Source organism: Tribolium castaneum, chromosome 1, assembly GCF_031307605.1.
Source record: "Tribolium castaneum strain GA2 chromosome 1, icTriCast1.1, whole genome shotgun sequence".
NCBI lineage: Eukaryota > Metazoa > Arthropoda > Insecta > Coleoptera > Tenebrionidae > Tribolium > Tribolium castaneum.
In genome coordinates, this window is record NC_087394.1 from 26,537,638 (window position 1) to 26,557,600 (window position 19,963).

Below are 19,963 nucleotides of genomic sequence, written 5' to 3' on the forward strand. Positions count from 1 at the left end.
TTTTAAGGTCTCGACTAGCCTATTAAGTGTCTCAGGACGATTTACACGTGCCTTGCCTTTTGACAAGCTTATCGATAGGGTTATAATCGGGGCTCCTAGCTGGCCAAATTAACGTGTTTTATTCTCTTAAAATCTGCTAAAGACTATAACTCCTAACATTCAATAGCTAATAGAGTTCTATAAATAAATTCCTCAAAGTCCTTATAAATTCTAACAAAATTGATATTCTCTAAGCCTTTCTGGAAACATCCAAGTCATAGCTCTATAATTACCCATAATTATTGACGCTCTATAGATTGAGTAGATGCTCCGCCACATTAAATTAAATTTAAATTAAATTATAGTGGTTCTGGCTTCGTTTTGTCCACCTAGTCGGAAGTATGGATAAACAATTTATTTGACGTTCGTAATAAATAATTTGTAGAAATTTATCAAATGAAAAAACAACACTAGGGCAAAATATAGACGACTTAAGGTCGTCAGTTAAAACTGGCGGTGGCGAAGGAGAAAAAATAAAATTGGCTCTTCAAGAAGAAATAGAAGTTGCTGTAACTAGAGTTCCTATATTGGGATTTTAGGAATTTGTCTATGCATTTATAAAATACGTAGATACTTGAACCCAAAATTGGTTCTAATTTTTAAGAAAGTTGAACCTGTAGCTGCTTGGCCGCCTTTAGCATCTACGTGAACTTTAGATTCTGTTTCAAATTATGAAGTTATTGGGAATTCACGATTTTGTTACGTTTTTCATACGAGAACACCTTCAATGTCATTTTTTAGAAAATTTAGAAAGACGACAGGAAATATGAAGGGTTCTTGATGACCAATTTTTGGGACGAGATGTTTAACTAAAAATTGGGACTGAAAGAAAAGCATTTTTAGCATTGAAGTATGTTTTAAGTTATGTATTTAATACATATCGAAAAATTTCATAAATGTGAACATTAATATTGGTAGGTATTCAATTATTTTCTTTTTTTAAATAGTATTCCCAAAATTTATACGTTTTCTACGTCCCTGGTTAAATTTGACGTAAAATTATGTCATTTTATGCATTTCACAAAAATTATAACCTTGAAATTATTTTCGACAAAAACCTCTGTAATAATTTACTAACAAAAATTTTAATAAAAATGGATAGAAATATACACTTTATCCACATAATACAAAATTGGCTCGGTTTGACGTTCAAGAGTTCCCAACTCTCCCAATAAAGCAATTCTAGCTGTAACTGGTTTCTGTAGAGTTCCAGAAGGATTTCGATAATTTAGCATTTAATCAGCAAACAACGATTCAACGATTTTTTTTGAAAAATCCATAGCCATCTAAGGTACTTGAGAATGCTGCCACTCTATATCATCAATTTGAATACATATTTTCAGAACTCTTAAGCTACAAAACCTTCCAATTTACGTGATGCAATAATTTTGATTTTGAGTTGAATTTGTCATACCACACTTGGTTTGTAAATAAGTAGTAAATAAATTAGATTAGAGTTAGGACAGTACCTAGAATGTCTTTGCCGTCTGTGCTCTTGTGGTCGTCATCGTCGTTGTTGTTGTCCTCATCTTCGACTCTGTTTCGCGGCTCCCACGTCATCTTGTTCTCCTTCTTGAGTCGCCTCCGCGCGTTCGCGAACCACGTCGAGACCTGCGTCAAGGTCATTTTTGTAATAATGGCCAACATAATTTTTTCGCCTTTGGTTGGATACGGGTTCTTTTTGTGTTCGTTAAGCCATGCCTTGAGTGTACTGGTCGTTTCTCTGGTGGCGTTTTTTCGACGCGCACCATTGAGATCCATCCCATATCTGGAACAAAAATTTAATAGTCTTAAATCGTGGAAATGTTACAGGGCATTACATGTCCATACAACAATGCCTATTCACATATTACAATACGAACAGCTTGTGAATATCAATTTACCTTTATTGTCAAACACGTCGGTTGATTAAGCGTAGGCCATCGATCAAGATTCAGTTTTTTATGTCTTCAAAACACATTAATATGTACGTTATGTATCAGCGATAGCTGAAAAAGTCGCGGTTATGACCAGAGGGCTCCAGTTTTGGAAGAAATGGCACTGTGACTATCATTTCTAAGGAGTTGTGACGTATTAAAGTTTTCGCAGAAAACGATTGCATTAGACAGTGCCTACAAAACGCCTAATTTCCTAAAGTTCGCAAGCAGTTCAACTTTTTTTATGAGTAAAGAATTACGGTTAATAACAAGGAGATGCCGTGATTTTTTTATTTAGAAAAACTAAAATACAATCAGTTCAAAAGTCAAAGGTGTCAATTCGTATGTATTGAGTAAAGAATGCAATTATTTTCGGGAAAGTCTTTTGATCATGAACCAATAGAAGTCGATTTTGACGTATGGTTTACTACCTGATTCAAATATCTAATTCGAAAATGTCAAGAAGTTTTAATAAAATTATCATTTCGAGCTTGGTTACGCCAAAAGTTCCACTAAAATGTCAAAAAAAGCGAACGCAATAGACGAGTGCAGACCATTTCATTGGAAAAAATGACATTTTTTGTGGGACAATTTTTTTTCCTTTGTGGGATCTTATGTCGGATTAGGTAATTCAATTGAATCCAAATTGTATCATTCTGTGAAGGAATTAACTTATTTATAGGGAAAACTGAAGGCAGATACACAATTACGAAGAAACAAAATTAATACTAAAAGATAAAAAATGTAGTTTGAAATAAATAATAGATACAAATTTAAAAATCTTTGTTTTATTTTCACGGAATGATGTACTAAAATGAAGAGACCACAATGCTAAATTTTTTATTATTACAAATTTCGCGTACCTGCCGATTTTTAAATAGTGCTCATTACCACAGATCACCTTGTAACATTTTGGATTAGTATGCTTCATTCTAAGCTTCTAGTTTTATTCCACTATCACACTTTTAAAACAATTTTTTGTTAATTTGATAAAACATCGCAAAAATTCACTAGTCATCACTGTCACTGTTTATGGTGAAAATTTTGCGCTGTTATTTAACAGAGAATGTTAATGTAGAAATGTTGCTAGTAGAGGGTAACAGAAGTTTACGGAATAGAAATTTAGATAATAGCTGTAATTTTTACAGTAATAGAGTAATGGAGCTTATTCCAAATCTGGTGGCGAACTGACATTGTCAAAAATGACTGAATCTTGGCATTAAACATATGTCTACTATTGAAAAAAAAAATTGCCCACAGGCGTCGTAATAAAATGATTTTTAAATCCACTGATAGTCTTTAAAAATTATAATGAGAGACATAAGATGAAGAATAATGAACAAATTATTAACAATAATAGTAATTTTTCTATGTATCCTCGTCCTCAAAATTTATTAATGTTAAAATGACAATTTAGTAAATTTTAGCGAAATAAATGCACGCTCATGTATTTCATTATATTAACGAAGTGAGGGCATTTCAAGAGACTATTATGTCACTGTCAGTTCACCACCAGATATGGAACCACATCTGCCAATCCAAGTGATTTTTTAAAATTTTGATCTAGATATCCATGACAGTTATCTCAGCAGTGAAATGTATTGCGTAAATAACTTCAGCATCGCTTTATCTGTCAATATGTTCAAAATATTCACCGAAGAACATAAAAAATGTATGTTGGAATCTTATTTTCGTAATGGACATCGGGTATACGTAATCGTCATGGCTAACTAGATTAGAATTTTAGAAAATCGCATAGTAGTAACGGAAGTTAGAGAATAGTACCATTAATATTGTAGTTTTTTAATGTTAACAAGACAGCATTACATTTTTCGACAAAGATAGTTCTGGAGGCAAGACTACTGATTTCCGACTAGAGATTTATTTCCAAAAAAAAATCTATATTAGAGACCGCTATAACACTCTAAAGCTTGCTCTTTTTAGAACACCGTTGTATACGAGTAGTTTAGTGGTTTAGATAAAGTGTGTCTTTAAAACGTTTCAAAACCTGGAGGATTTCAAAACTACATTTAGATTCGGCGTCAGCCGAAATCGATGTCAAACAAAAAAAACATTTTTGAAAAAATTTACGAAATATCCAGTATACCTATCATTGACATTTGCGTTTTTTGAACAAAAGCCCACAATTTTTTTGGATTTTTGGAGATTGTGTTTTTCATGTGATTTTTTTTTATCCTAACTACACAAAACCTTAAAATCAAAATTCTGTTTTTTAACCCTTTTTTGGGCGTTTAATAGGGCTTAGGGTCGTGTGTGATCCAGTCTGTTGAAATTTGTCTAAATCTCCCTCGACGGCGTTAAAGTCTTTCAGACAAAGGTGTCATTCCTGTTAATAATATGACGTCGGGTATGAATAAAGGGCGTCGCAATCCGGCAATATCACCGCGACATCCGCGGGGATCTGCAGACAGGTAATCGATGATACGTTGTCGGACATGGCATTCGCATTTCACACTCGAAAGATAGCTGCTGTTTTATTCATCCATGATTGTGAGTTTTGCAAGTTTTAAAAGCTGCCCTGGCCGCTATTTAGCATCGCCAATTGGCAAAACGGTAGTGAAAAGTGCCCATTTCGTCGGTGGTCGCGCGCGCATCGGCGTCGCGACGCCGTTCATTGGCACTTTTCCGAGCGGAAGCAATCCGCATGGCGCACTCCGATTAGCAATTGCTATGGAAACAAACTGATAATGCGATCAGGGAGCGACGAAACCTGGCATGCCACTCGGATTTTTAAAACCATCATCCATCCCTCGTTGTGCATTTTAAAATGAACGTCATTTGCGTCTGCAAACATCACGCTCTCTCGCAGCCTCATCAGATTGAAATGTTCCGCACGGATGCGTCGCTCCGCTGATAACTGACAGCTTTATTAATTTCCCATCTATAACCCTCCCCTTTTCACGACATGTCTGCCTCTTGTTTGATGCAAAAAAATAATCAAATGCGTCGTGTTCCTTTTTTCATATCGCCTGACAGCTTGTTTCAATTTTCAACCGTTCGCTCGCTCAAGATGCCTCCATCAAACGCACGAGGTACCTACACTTCCAGACTGTCAATTTGTTTCGTGTTTTCGCCGATTTTTCATCGCCGGTAAATTGATAGATCCCTTCCTTCGCAGCGCTCCTGCGAGCAAGTCCTTTGCGTAAGCCGGCTTGGCTTGTGGCAGTAGGTAGCCGCTATTCCCTGTTCTACAAACCCGTAGTTATAAAATCATGAAGTAAGTAGTTGCGGAATCCATTAAACGATTAAGCCAACTCCGTTTATCTAGAATTTATGTTTGCACTAGCGGTAATCCCTGAGTTGCACGCCGTCTAACTGGAATCAATCACGTATGCAATAACACTAAATCTGCATGCTGGTCGTGGGCCATGACTCACTCCTAATAGACATTCAACATGCAGCCGCAATGAGAGCCTGTAAGGAGAAGAATCGGCTTGTCCGCTTGTCGTTACTGTAGTTCCCGGTGTGACAATGCCGTGTAATTGGTAGTCTTTTCCGTCCACGTGCGAGGGCACGGACCTCGCGACCACCAAATCCACCGATGGCCACCAGGAAGTGACAAATGCCGCTTCCGAAACGGACCATTGAATAGCAATCACGACCCCTTCGAACTTACACTCTTTACTTTATCAGTAAAGACTTGACAATTCATTGGCTGGCTTACAAAAACTACTAGAATTTTTTTCTATTTCTGTATCTGTTACGAGTATTTGTGGTCAAAATAGAGTCCAGTTAAATAATAAGCCTTCAAATTAAAAATAATGTTTAATTTTTGTTATAATTACTAGTATGTATTTTTTAAGTGTTTAAAATCAACGATTAGATAGGTAGTGTTCTATTTTTATAATTTTCAAGTTTGTTTTTACGTTGTTCTAATATTCTACATTAAAATTCTTGATTGTTTATTTTAACGACTGCTTTTGGAGTCGCTTCAAACTTTGTTGCATCAGTTACTCTCAAAGAAGCCATAATTGCGGCATGCGTCCTTGAAGAATTAATTTTCAAAGAAATGTTGCATTTGCAGATTTACTTGTAAACGATTGGTTGTTTATATTTTTTTTAATGGGAAGTACGTACATTTTTACGAAATGTAACAGAATTAAGAAATATTTGACTGTTCCTGAAAGAAGTAGTAGTCTGTCAATTGAATTAAAAGTGCTAGCAGCCCTTAAATTTTATGCATTTGTAATTACCACACCGACATATTTTTTCACGACATTTCCCAATTTTGTCAAGAAATTTTTTCAAAAACAAATCAAACGCTGGACCTGACTTCCTTTACTAAAATTCCTACGAATGAATTGGCTATGGTGCCAATGTTAGATCAATGTTAGAAATAGCTAAGGGAAGTTGGAGTGAGTCGTTGGACGGTATGAAGAATTTTGAAAGAACCTCTTCTTTATCCGTACCATTTACAAAGAGTTCTGTTTATTTTGTAGGTCATGAATTTATTAAAACTTATTGTTTCAATGCACAGTTTGATATAAATAAATAAAAAGCTTGATCTTCGAATAGTCTTTAGCAGGAAATAATCTGTGTTGTTTAATATTTGGTCAATAGGTACGTAAATTTTATAAAAGCTGCAGTCATAGTTCAATTCTTCACAAAGCACCTTGATTGCTTACATAGCGACTGTTTCAGTAAAAATGCAAATTTGGAAAATTTTGATGAATTCTGCACGGGAATTTAAAAAAACAGAAACGTGACATTACTCGCGAAAGTCTGTCAGAAAATGATTGTTCGTTTTTTCGTTGCTAAGTAACAAACTTTTCTCAACAAAACGATTGCATTTATTCATTAACTCAACAATAAAATTATACAGAAGCTGTCAGTGGGGCCGATTTTAAATTATTTATTTTTGAGAAAACCATTCATGTAAGGAAAAAAATGGTATAAAGGTTTTCGTATAGACTCACCCTAAAATTCTTGGAAAACCACTCCCTAACACCTGTATTTAACATGGTTAAAAAAACATCCGTTACGTAATATTTTCTGCACCCTGTTACTATTTTTAAAATTAAAAAATATTTAAAAAATAAAAAATACTTCATTATTAGTTTTGTTTTAATTCGTATTCATTAAAATTTCATTAAATTCAAAATGTGTAACAAGGAAAATAAACGTCCTACCAAATTTTTCGATTTTAAAAGGAGTTCGCAAAGGGAAAGGATCCTATTAGAAAATTTTCCTATCAGTTAGAGAATCATAACCTTCGAGTGTATATTGCAGTACTTTTAAATTGCAATAACTTCAGTACCTTACTTAAGTGCTACAGATATCGAAAAAGTAGTATTTGAACTATTAGCTTCATTTTTTCATCTCGATTATGAAGAAGTTTTTCTTTTAAACTAAAAAAATTCTCGAATCTCAAAAATTTCCGTACATAAACTTAACAAGTTACAACAAGACTGTAATTTTCTCAGTTTTTTTTGTTAAAAGTAATGCTCGTGTATATATAAAATCTACATTCATTGAGGTATCTTTAGAAGTTTCTAACTTTATCTAGAAGGATGTAGATATGAGAATGTAAACACAAAATTTTCCCAAAATCCCAAAATTAGAAACGATTTACATATTGCATTCAGCTGAAAATTTTATAATTTTATTCAATGATTTTTCCAAGTTAGCAATGTTATTCCTTTACTTCTAAACACTCTAACTCTATTGATTGTAATAATACCTACCAAAAAAGTCAGTAGTCAAAAGCACATTTTTTCGTAAAGTTTTATGCTTTACAATTTTTATTAGGAACTATTTTCCTAGTTCTCACCTGTATTATTAAATAATCTTTAAAAAAAAAATTAACCCTTTCTGGCTGATAATTTTTTTTATGTGGATTATTAGCATCATACCTCAGATCATTTCATAATTATTATTCACCTAGTTTTTCTTAGATTTTTCACGTTACAATTTTCACTGTCTTCCGTTCTATCCTCGATCAAAAGTAGCTTTTAGGCACAAAACACTTTTAGTTTTTGGTGAAAACTAATTTGTTTCTTTGATAACGATAGTAGTTTACTACTATTATTACTATTATTTAAATAATTATAAAATACTGAGTGAAATTGAATTCACAACACATATTAAAAGGCGTAACTCCTTGACATAAAAAGGATACAAAGCTGGATTGGAAAACTATTTCAATGTTATTAATGTTTTATATTTAGTCAAAATTCTACCGCGCGCCACTGATATAAAGTTGTGGAAATAAACACGCTGCGCCTCGACAAAAAAATCTTTACAAAAAAGACGATTTGTCATTGAAATATCTACCTTTTTTCATTGCTTACTAATAGATAAAGTCAGTGTGTCTTTGCGGGGTGGTGTGTGAACATGGTATCGTGCTTTGTGCTTTTACAAATACTGAAAACTTTGGCTTTGGCCCTCAAGTACAAGATAACCCCGATGTTTGGTGCCCAATATGGTTAAGTGTCGAATTTTCAGAATTGCGTAATAGTCACGACACCTTTTTTCTATACGGTAGGTGAAGAAAGTTTTTGTTTTTTGTGGGTACTGACATACTGATAACAGTGATAAGTAATAACTCTTTGCGCGTTGATATTTTTGATATTTTCGTACGTGCGAAGGGGGCTTTGCCCCACTCTTGCATACAATTAACATGCGAAAAATTAAGATACACATGGTGTCAAAAATTCAATCCTCGAAAATTTTGCTTTGGAGGCGAATTTGCCCGGTCTTGCAAGCGATGACCTCAAGGCCACTTTGCTCTCCCACGTCCGTAAACCAAGCTGGCAGAGCAATGACAATCGGCAACGACACGTTATGTATAAGGTAACATTAAGCTCTTTGGCGATGGTCGCGATAAGGCCGATCCGCGCACCGATAAGCGAGTTGGCTGTTAACGAGGCCCGTGGATCGCCGCCAGGTGCAATCCGAGCCACGCATTTCTACACGAATAAACATACGGACCCATCTGCCGTCCGCCGCCGAACTGGATAACATTTACATACATCCGCCCCGCGTGACGGATTATCCACTGTGTTGGAAAAATCCCGATAGAAAATACCCAAAAATGTAATTAAATATCGATGCATCACTGCTAATTTACATGGGGCGACACCAACGGAAATATAATTACTATACGATGACGAGGAACGACAGAAACGCACTAATGATGCGTGGAGGAGCCTAATTGTGTGAGGTTTCTTCCAATGTACATAAATTTAAGCTTGATTAGGACGAGATCAGCCTTTTTACATTTATTTCGACGCGACCGAATTTAATGCAAGACTTAACATGACATGTGGCTGCTACTTTCCGATTCGATTTATGGACCCAACTACGATTATGTAAGTGTGGACTTTCTGCAGGTGACACTGACAAAAACAATGACTTCTCATATGGGACGTGTTTCCGGTCTTGGAAGCTCATGCCACTGTCGTAATTAATTTGGCGCTCGTTGAAGCACACGAATCGGCAAAAATAAATAGTAAACAAAAATGTCGAAAAAATGAAAAAATAAACTCAAAAATGTCAACAAAAACTACACAAACACAATTATCAAACGTTTTTCTGAAACAAACACGACAATGATAGTATCAGTGGCGCACTCAGAAATTTTTTGGAGGGAGGCAAAAATTTTATGTTTTAAATACAGCGTGACCCAGCAGTGTGTAATCGGTCTATAACTTTTTTGCTATTTGAAATATTACCATTCTGTTTTTATTATCCGATAGATCGACTTAAAGTCCACAAACTAAAAATATTTTTATTATGCACAGGGTGTTGTATACAGAGTGGTGAAGCAAAGTTATATTTATTTAAATGGAACACTCTATATATTTTTACGTAATTGGAATCTACGCCAAAAAATACTGTAATTTTATATAAACCATTATGGGTCTATCCCTTTTCGTTACGGAATTATTCAACTTTTCGTTATAAAAAAGACCGATTTTCTAAAAGTTACTGTAAAGTCGCTTATGAACATTTTCCAATAAATTTGCAACAGAAAAATTCAGAATACCTTGTAGTTTTAGTAAATAGACAACTTTTAGTTAAAGCACGCAGATAATATACAGGCTGTGTCAAAACGCAAAAAGGTGAATCTCATTTTTTTCAAATGAAACACCCTGTATTTTATTAAATGTGTCGATAGCATTTTTGATAAACTTTCTAACGGTATAGGGCTTGCATAACAAATTTAAAATATTTTTCGAGATTTTTCAAAAAAATTTATTTTATTACAAGACAATTTGTTAGCCTAGAATCTGATAGTCAAATGGTAATTAATTTTTTGACATGTACTAATGTGACTAATTACACAACTAATTTAATTATTACCTGATACATAAATGAATTTCACCCATCAAGAATTATTAATAAAATAAATAAAAAATAATTTTTTTTGAACACTAAGAAATATTGTAAATTTGCTATAAAAACCGTATATCAATAAAATGCTTATGAAAAATGCTGTCGATACGTGTAAAGAAATACATGGTGTTCCATTTAAAAAAATAAGTTATTCAACTTTTTGCATTTTGGCACACCCTGTACATTATTTCCGTGTGACAAGTAAAAGTGGACTATTTCCTAAAACTACAAGGTATTCTGAATTTTTCTGTTGCAAATTTGTCAAGAAATATTCATAGGCGACTTTGCAGCGATTTTTCAAAAATTGGTCTTTTCTATAACAAAAAGTTGAATAATTCCGAAACGAAAAAAGATAGACCCATAATAGTTTATACAAAGTTACATTATTTTTTTGCGTAGAATCTAATCATGCAAAAATATATAGGCTGTTCCATTTAAAAAAATGTAACTTTGGTTCACCACCCTGTATACAACACTCTGTGTACAATAAAAACATTTTTAGTTTATGGACTTTAAGTCGCTCTATCGGATAATAAAAACAGAATCGCACTATTTTAAATAATAAAAAAGTTATAGACCGATTATGCACCCCTGGGTCAAACTAAAAACAACTGATTTGTCACATAAAAAAATTCAAATTCATGCAAAAATTAAAAAATTAACAATTAGTCTGTTTTTATTTTTTTATAAACACATTTATGGTCCCTTGGGTACGCCACTGGATAATATTACAAATATAAAACCTATAGACAGTGGAGTGGGTTGGCGGCACCAAGGAATTGCTGTTAGAATTCGTCTAGGAAACAGCTAGCTGCTTATTAGGCCTATCGTAACTCCTGGCCATAATTGCGTTCGTTGATGAGACATTGTTGCACTTACGACGGACATATAAGCTGTAATTAGCCATTTGTTGTGACGTTATATATCCATCCATAAGTCGCAATCGCGTGGTTGTAAAGTTGCCTTTTGAAACTAATTCAATAGTGATTTTATGGCACCAATAAAAATTGCTTCTGGTATCGTCTTGACTCGTCAAAAAATAGGAACATAAAATTGTTTATTTATGATGTCGTGACGACTCTTGATCTAGCAGTAAATAAAACAAATTTCCTAGTTATAAAATTACAATCATGCAATGTGTGAATAACTGCCACTTGATCATAGGATTTTATCCCTACGTTTCGATTGTCAGCAGTTTTGCTCATTTAGTAAGACAATGTTTCAGCACAACTGTCCAACACTGTGTTACTCTATGGTTAAATTAGCGGATGTTGGAGTTGGGCCAGGTTTGGGGTAACAAATGTAGTGATTGATTGCCCCAACATCAAAGAACTTGTTCATCTTCTATGTTTAAAAGCGTAGGATTTTTTCTTTGATGTGTCGATTGTTTTTGCGAAGGTCGCTGAAAATTGCATGAAAAAAGCCATAATGAACCGGGCAGGGTGGAGCGATTTCCATAAACATTTCACCAAATGTTTTTCGGCACGCATGGTGAAGCTGCTCTTTAAAAAACTGTCCCTCGTTACGGACACGAAATTTCAGTACATTAGCAGAAAACAAACAGTCTAACACGACATAAACAACGTCGGTGATAACCCTACAAGTGACCCGAACCGGATCATAGTTGAAATAAATTTCAATTAGTAGTGGAAAAGGAAACATCCAAGTCGAGAGAACACACAGAGAGCTAGCTTCAGCATCATTTTTGCCCCTTCATATTGCTCAATTAGACAAATCGTTTTTCGAAATAAATCTTGCGTAAAAATTCAACTTAATTGACTGAGTTAATTTTGTAATTATTTAAAATGTAAACAAAAATGTGTTTATTGAATATGTACTTATTCTGATCAATGGTAGCGATTTAGAACTCGATAAGAAATTGTTGAGCTTCGTTTTCTCGTTTTAATGAGATATAAAACAACCAAAATTTCATTGAAAAAGCTTTTTTTACAAAATTTCAAACTGAAAAAACACCCTCGCATCTCAAAAAAGACAAATGTATTTTTGTTATATTTTATAATATAGAATGTTTTTACTTTTATACCGGGTGTTTCAGTTTCTTATTCGCACCCTTGTAACTTTTCTATTTTTATAGGAAGGCTTAACAAAAGGGATACTAGTAGAATATTCGGGTAAATATTTTGGAAAAATTTCAACTTACTTCCTACACTGTATATTTTTTGTACCATTTAAAAAGATAGAACTAAGTACTTCTAACTTTGAAGATGTGGCACAATATGACAAAATAATAGTAAAACAATCAGAAGAAATAATACATAAAGTTCATGTCATTGTTCAAAATATTCAGGTTGAATTTATTTTGTGTTAACATAACATTTTTATATGTATTTACTCCAAAATTTAGTACGATACTGAGCTATGACGTCATTTTACTTTTTTAAATGGCAACCAAAAATTTTGTCTTGTTTACAGTCCTTTATTTGCCTGGTAAAAAAGTAAAAAATATCATCGATGGTTATACATCGCTATCTCTGTCTTTGCCTAACTTTGAAAAGGTTGTATTTTATTGTACTATTTTATTATCTAAATTTTGTGTTTGAATATTATATCGAAAAATATTATATGAAAAAAGAAAAAAATTACCTTCGTGTGCAGTTATTATTATAAACTTCTTTATAGTATTATTTCATAATTTTATTTGTATGTATTTAGTATTGACAATAAAAATAAAACAATGTAGGGGAAACTAGGGACAAAAGTAACAATTTGCCCATTTATGATAATATTTTTTTTATTAATATAAATATTAATTTAATTTGCGTAATATCAATAACTCATTGTTTGTCTTTCTCGTGAACTAAAGTAAAATTAAAAGTACAATACGAATTTACAAAAATATTAAGTTCCAAATGTTCCTACCCCTAGAGTTAGTAGTGACAAGTAAGAAAGAATTTCAGTAAGTAACAAATTAAATCAACATAAAAAAGCATTCTAACAAATTAACAAAATATTGGAAAAAAAAAACAGTGAAAGCAACCAGTGACGACACTGTACATACCTACTGCTCATTTGGTCTGCGGTTGAAAAACGATTCTAAACTAACAGAAATATTCTTGGTAGTCTTCTTCAGAACAGTCGTTTTCACCTTTCTTGTTGTTTTTTCTTTAGTATATTTTTTCCTTTTTTTTCGACTACATGTATTCTTTTTTTCTAAATTGTTTATTCATTGCCTTGAATTAATTTTTGACTAACTTTGGTTTATATTTTCGTTCTTCTTTTCCTATTTCTAATTTCGTTGGCATTCTCGAAGAGTCAGAGAAACACTCAATAGTACTTTGAATAGTGAATAAGTTGAAATTAAACTCTACTGAGGTGGTAGAGGGGTAGAAAAGGTGATAAACAGTGGTGTGCATGGTTGCATATGTAAAATAGATTATTATAAATTATCGTGGTTGTTATGTTTGTCCCGTGATACTTTTGTCCCTAGTCTCCCCTACTATCGAAACAGTAAAAAAATGTTGGTTGCCATAAAAAAATAAAATAACAAATAACGTCATAATTTTTAGAATAATGTTGAAATGTAGAATTTACAAAAACAAAATCGACCTATTAGAAAAAAAATTTGAAAAATGACCAATAATAAAAGCGTTATTTTAAATTCATTCTACGAGGACATGCTTTATAAAGTTTAAATAAAATTCCATTTTTAAAAATGTGTCTTTTTTAAAAAGGAAACGTTTCCATGTCGAGAGAACACACAAAGTGCTAGTTGCAACATCATGTAGATTGAGACAGTCATATGCTTCGCAATAAGACCAAACCGAGATTATGATTTTATGTGACGTATGAATCTCTCTAAACACACATAAATCGCGCTGTGTGTGTGGCGGATTCTCAGAAGCTCGTCAATTAATTATGGAATTTGTTGGTGCTATCTAATCGTTATTACTAAGATAGTGGATTCAATTAGCGAAAAAAATAAACAAATTGCTCCTCTCTTGGAAACAAACAACAGAAGCACTCTCCGGCATAAATCCAATAAATTTCTTCAGCAGCGGTTAACGACCTTAAGCTGGTAGATTTTTCTCTGATGCACTAAATGGGTTTAAAAGTGGAGGTTGCATTTCAATTAAAAGAATCTAATCTGATAATGTTTTATTCAGTAGTCTGACTGAGTGCTCTAGGGATTAGCCGAGGCGATAGCTGGGGTGTCCCACTCGTTATCGCTCTAAATAATAAATGACATACGTCAGGGTGCTGGCCACGGCCGGAGGATTCGTGGCCAACCCAAGACATTAACGCGTCGTTACTCACATCCGACCCAAAGCGAAAAACCATCGATCGTCCGCAAAATTGCAAAAAACGCCGAATTTTTGGTAAATTTCGGAGGAAAACAATTCCATTATGCCGCGATAACTCACCCATTAAATGGATATCCTGCGAAGGCGGTATCATAGGGATGATAAACGGAAGGGTAGGGCCATGTCGCAGCCCCCGCTGCCAAGTTTTCTTTCAATTCTAAACCGGCAGCCTGTAAAAAACAGAATCATTGTTATGATGCGATAAGAGTGCCTATGTTATGTCAGCACTTGAAAATAAATTTATTATCAATTATTGAAGTGCTAATAAGTCATTATTTATGGAGCTGTCAACAATTATTTCAATGAAATGTGGCATTTTTATCGCTGGTTGGTCACTCTGAACCTGAACCTTTGAACTACATCGCTAATTATGCTATCGGAGAAAACAGCCATACTTCAAATCCGATGCGAAATTATTAATAAATAATTTATCAATATTGTTGTGATTGCTGCTTAAGTACCCTTTCCGGGAATTGAATTTGTAAGGAATTACAAGTAATTGACTTAATGAATGGAGGCAACTAGAAAACTTGTTCTGTGGCTTTTAGCTCTAAGTAGACTTATACATAAATGTGTAAAAGTAAATCGTTTGCTATAAAATCGCTAAAGGATGGTTATTTACACGGAGCGACTTAATTGCTTGAATTAGCGTTAATTTCGTACATATTTTTTAACAAATTTGTTTAATTTTGACATAAAAAGCAACGAGCGGAACTGCTAAGCAAGTCATCGCGATTGATATTTACATTCATATCTTAATGTGTTTCGCTAATTACGAAATTAAATTTCATATTAACTGGAATCGAATCTGCATTAGTTCTTTGTTCCCGTTCCATTAAAGAGCTTTGACATTTAACACGCTGTGATAATTAAGAAATTGCGAAATCCGATTCAATTTTTGCATGTTGTCACTGGACTGTTGAAATTTTAATGACTTTTGTAAAACCACGAGATTATAGATCTGTTCATAATATTATAGTTGAAACATTTAATCGACGAAATGCCTTTGCGTGTTTTCAGCCGTACAACACACCGGAATAGTGTCAATTTGCGTGTTACGTCAAAGTTAAGTCGCTAAATATTTATTTATCGAATGTTCTGCATATTTGATAATGTGTAAAAACTGCAAAAATTTGCTCTGCGTTATAATCCATGTTTCAAATGCCACTCGGTAATTTATTCCGGGTTCGTGCTAGGCCGGGTACTAATACGGCTTTTTTTAATCAATAATACCGCCATGTGAAGAAATTTCAATAAATAAGGCCACATTTGCAAACAATGTAAATTACTAAAGAAATGACCAGGATAAGAATTGGCCTCCGAGCCATTTTTCCTTTGCAAATATTTTGGAACCCAAAAACAGTAAATAATCGCAAAATCAGTTTATTTACGCATGAAATTAACCCGACTTTTTTCGGCGAATCTTTTCGAAATCGTTGTTTCTGCTTCAAAGATTACTAAATCACGAGGAAATCGCATGAATAGGAATTTTATTTTATTTTACATTCATGTGTGCTCTATTAATTTTCCGTTTTTATAAAAAAAAATTAAATAGGTTGATCAAAGTGAGTTTCTATCAAAAAAGCTCGACAAGCGAAACTCAGACTTAGTTTGGTATGACTTTACCATTTCGCTAAAATTTTGCAAAATAAGTGAGATTCTCACTCAGAATTGTCTAAAATAACGTAATTTTCTCGGAATTTGGTTTTGGGCGTCGTAATCTAATGAAAAAAAAAATCGCTTATATTTCGCAATAGAGCGACTTTTCAAAGATAATCAACCGAGACTTTAGCAACTAAAATTTTTTAATTTTAATTTTAAAACACGAAATTACACAAAAACGATTAATTGTGAATTTTGTATTCTTCGCTTTTTCGGGAGTTATAAGATTAACAAGTTTCGGATTTTGAACAAAATTTTAACCCGAAAAATGAAAGAATTCTTATTTTACACAAATATTTATGTATAATTTTTTCAAATTAATTTCGACACACATTTCAAGGCGAGTCTTTTTACTATACAGGGTGTTATGGAATAGTTGGCTTAGCCATATTTCGTATGTGATCAGACGAGTTAAAAACCGTTATATTATTTTTCCAAAAAGCGCGTTCTTTCTTCAGAAAATTTTATTAACCCACCTATTGAGAGCCACTGTGTGGCTTATGGTAGTTTATTAGCAGTTAATTTTTTTATTAAACAAAATGTAGAAGGTGGTCCATGGGCGTTTTGAGAATTTTTCAAAATTGTGACTAACATGTTCATTTGTGTAGAAAAATTCTAATCCCGGTCCTGGCAAAAAAAAATTTTTTATTAAAGCTTAACTAAACACAAATTGAAATAGAAGAATAATGTAGTGGACCAAGAAGTTAAATTACTGTTTTGTCAATAATATTAAAATTTACGCTAATTTGTATAATTCTAGTTCAGCAGTTCCCAAAATTTAATTTCAGAACGATTTTTTTAAAACTATGTATTTTTGATTTACATAAATTTTGTTTAATAGACTTGTCTTGCCATTCTCTATCTAAACCATTACCTAACACGCTGTATATCTCAAAAACTAATAATAGTCACAAAGAAATCAGTCTCTTAAAGGGGCCATGCTTTTGAATTTTTTGAAAATTTTTCTACATTTCCTTATGGTATTTATGCAAGAAATTATTATTAGTAACGTTAGTTTAGGAAAACTAATAATAGTCACAAAGAAATCAGTCTCTTAAAGGGGCCATGCTTTTGAATTTTTTGAAAATTTTTCTACATTTCCTTATGGTATTTATGCAAGAAATTATTATTAGTAACGTTAGTTTAGGACAAGCTTTGCTTGAAAGTTGTTTCACATGCATGGAGAAAGACATGAAATCTTAAATAACAAACACTGACTTCTGTTTATTAAATTTTGGGATATGGTAGGTAAAAAATAATACGTTAGAGATTGTCTTCGAACGGCCTGTATATTTTGGCATCCGAATCTGAAAGTTCCAAATACGAAGTTTTGCTTTTCGATTTTCGTCAGTTTTTCTGACTGTGAAATGAGTTTATGAGTTTGAATTTAGTCAATTTTCCCTTGGATAAGAGTTCTTAACTTTCTCCTAGAGTTTGGTTTTCGCGTTGTTTCCTCATCGCGTCTCTTGCACTCGATAATTATTTGTTTCTAATTAATCCTTTTTAAATCCGCTTATCTGTTGGAGCTCTCATCTAATTAATTTGTTGCGTGCCTAAGAAATCCCAATTAACATCCATCTCCAACTACCGTTAATTATAAGTCAATAGCAGCGAACTGTACCCGTGTATAATTTTAAGTAAACAACAGTACGTTCCATAAAAGAATAGCTTCCCGCGTGGACATAAAAGTGTAATTAAGGCGTCTCTTAACTGAATCTTGAGTCTGTGTGAGAACGGACAAAACGGAATAATTTAGTTAACATGACAGTTAAAATTTAATTATGTGTCCAAGCTCGCTCTATGAATATGAATGTGTTCATTGTAAATCTTGGCCCAAGGGATTAACCGCGAGAGGAGTCTTGTATATAAACACGCCTGAAGATTATACAAAATGAAATGTGTTTTGTCATAAATCAGGATTGGGACGTGTCTATATAACTTCATTACGGATTATTATATTAATCACGAGATGCTTGTGGTTTAACAATGGCCCTGACAGCTCTCCTCTTTATAGCCAACCGTACGAAGCGTTATGTGTTTGGCCTTTAAATTATTTTAAATGTTGTTCGTTACCTTGCTTTGACTGCTGTTAATCACAGAGAATGTCTTGTTTGTGGTTGCGTCAATACAAAAATACATGTCAACATTTTTGCTCCAAAAGGGAGGATAATGAGTTGGCAAAGTGGATAGATATCAGGACATGATGTCTGCCACTAATCACCAACTCTAGCAAGGCTAGACCCAATCAAACTTTCAGGACGGAACACATGTTTACATGCTATTTGGATTGTCTTTAAACCCACTCGCTGCTGGTATATTAATACTGTTTCATTTAGAACTTGTGTTGTGGTCACCCCGTTTGCGCTAGAGAGATCTACAACAAACGCTGCCACATTCTCGAGCCAAAAGCTCATTTCTGCTGCATTTTTTATTTTAAAATCGATGATTAGCTATTTTTTTATTTCTTCTCTAAACAACCTTATGAATTGTTGTCGGATTTAATTTATTGTCAGATTTGCAAATTTGTTAATTGTTTTACCACAAGACACAAATTAGCGATTTTTTTTGTTAATTATACAAAATCCACCATTTCCGGAATTAAATTCAAAAAAATATATTGTGAAGGGGCAAAAGTTAACCCAAAATTTAGGCTTTGAAGAACTAAATCTCGTGAAAAAAGGCGCAAACAATTTTTTGTCAGAAATATTTACCGCAGCTAAATTTTTTTAAAATAAGACGGGTCCTAACATTGCAATTTCCTGTAAAAAAAAAACTTTCTAAAATGATCATTTTTCAGCTCGTTTTTGACATATCAGCTAGAAGAAGGCAAAAATTTGTTTTTCGGTCTTGTTTTGACAAAATCTTTCAAGTTGTACAAACACTTTCCAAATTAAGCAGTTTTTCTCATTGGAAAATATTTTCGATCCATAAAAACAAGAAAAATAACACATTAGCATTACAGATCCACTTTTACACTTTTTTTTCTGTGTAAAATACGTTTTACATTTTCGAAAAATTCATTTTTAAAAGCTTTTATTCAACTTGCTTTGTTGTCTGTCTGTCTGTTTCATATTTTTGGAGCCAAATTTGAAAGGGTTTCTGTTGTCCAAACAAATTGAAATTTTGCATATTTACTTGATCTTCGTGACAATGCAATCCTATGTGGTTAAATGCCACCTAAAAAGGTTAAATGGGGTTTTGAAGTTGTGGTTATTTTTGCAAATGGGTTTTCGATGTATACATACCGTAACTTATACCAATATTAATAACGGTATGTTGGTCATTGGAAAATATATTAATACGTAATTATTTTTTTATGTTTTGTTACAAACAAATGTCGCTATTTTTTTTAAAATTCATTTATCTTAAACGATAGAGTATAGACATCGAACAAAGGTTAGGATGTGCTTTCAATGCTAACAACTGTTTTCTATCACATACACTAAACAAGTTTGCACAAATCAGCAAAACAATAATTCGGGGAAACTAAATCACAGAGGAAAAGACGTTTAGAATAAGTAAAAATTAAAAAACAATAAATAAAAAATCAAAAAAAATTAAAAAAGCTTTTAATTGAAAGATGCACTAAAAAATTATGTTTTTCTATCAGAGGAGAATATTTTTGCTTACAAATTAGGATTTTAAAATTTATAAAAGTTTTGGGAA

At 33.1% G+C, this 19,963-nt stretch overlaps 1 protein-coding gene across 2 annotated transcripts in view; it reads right to left on the minus strand.

Annotated features, from left to right (window-relative positions):
* Window positions 1-19,963, minus strand: part of mirr (mirror) — a 43,883-nt gene that overhangs the window by 3,614 nt on the left and 20,306 nt on the right. For both annotated transcript variants that reach the window (XM_064359700.1, XM_966583.4), the window contains exons 3-4: window positions 14,696-14,805; window positions 1,509-1,807 (exon numbers count right to left, since the gene is read on the minus strand). In XM_064359700.1, the coding sequence (XP_064215770.1) occupies window positions 1,509-1,807; window positions 14,696-14,805 (409 nt within the window). The remainder of the gene's footprint in view (window positions 1-1,508; window positions 1,808-14,695; window positions 14,806-19,963) is intronic.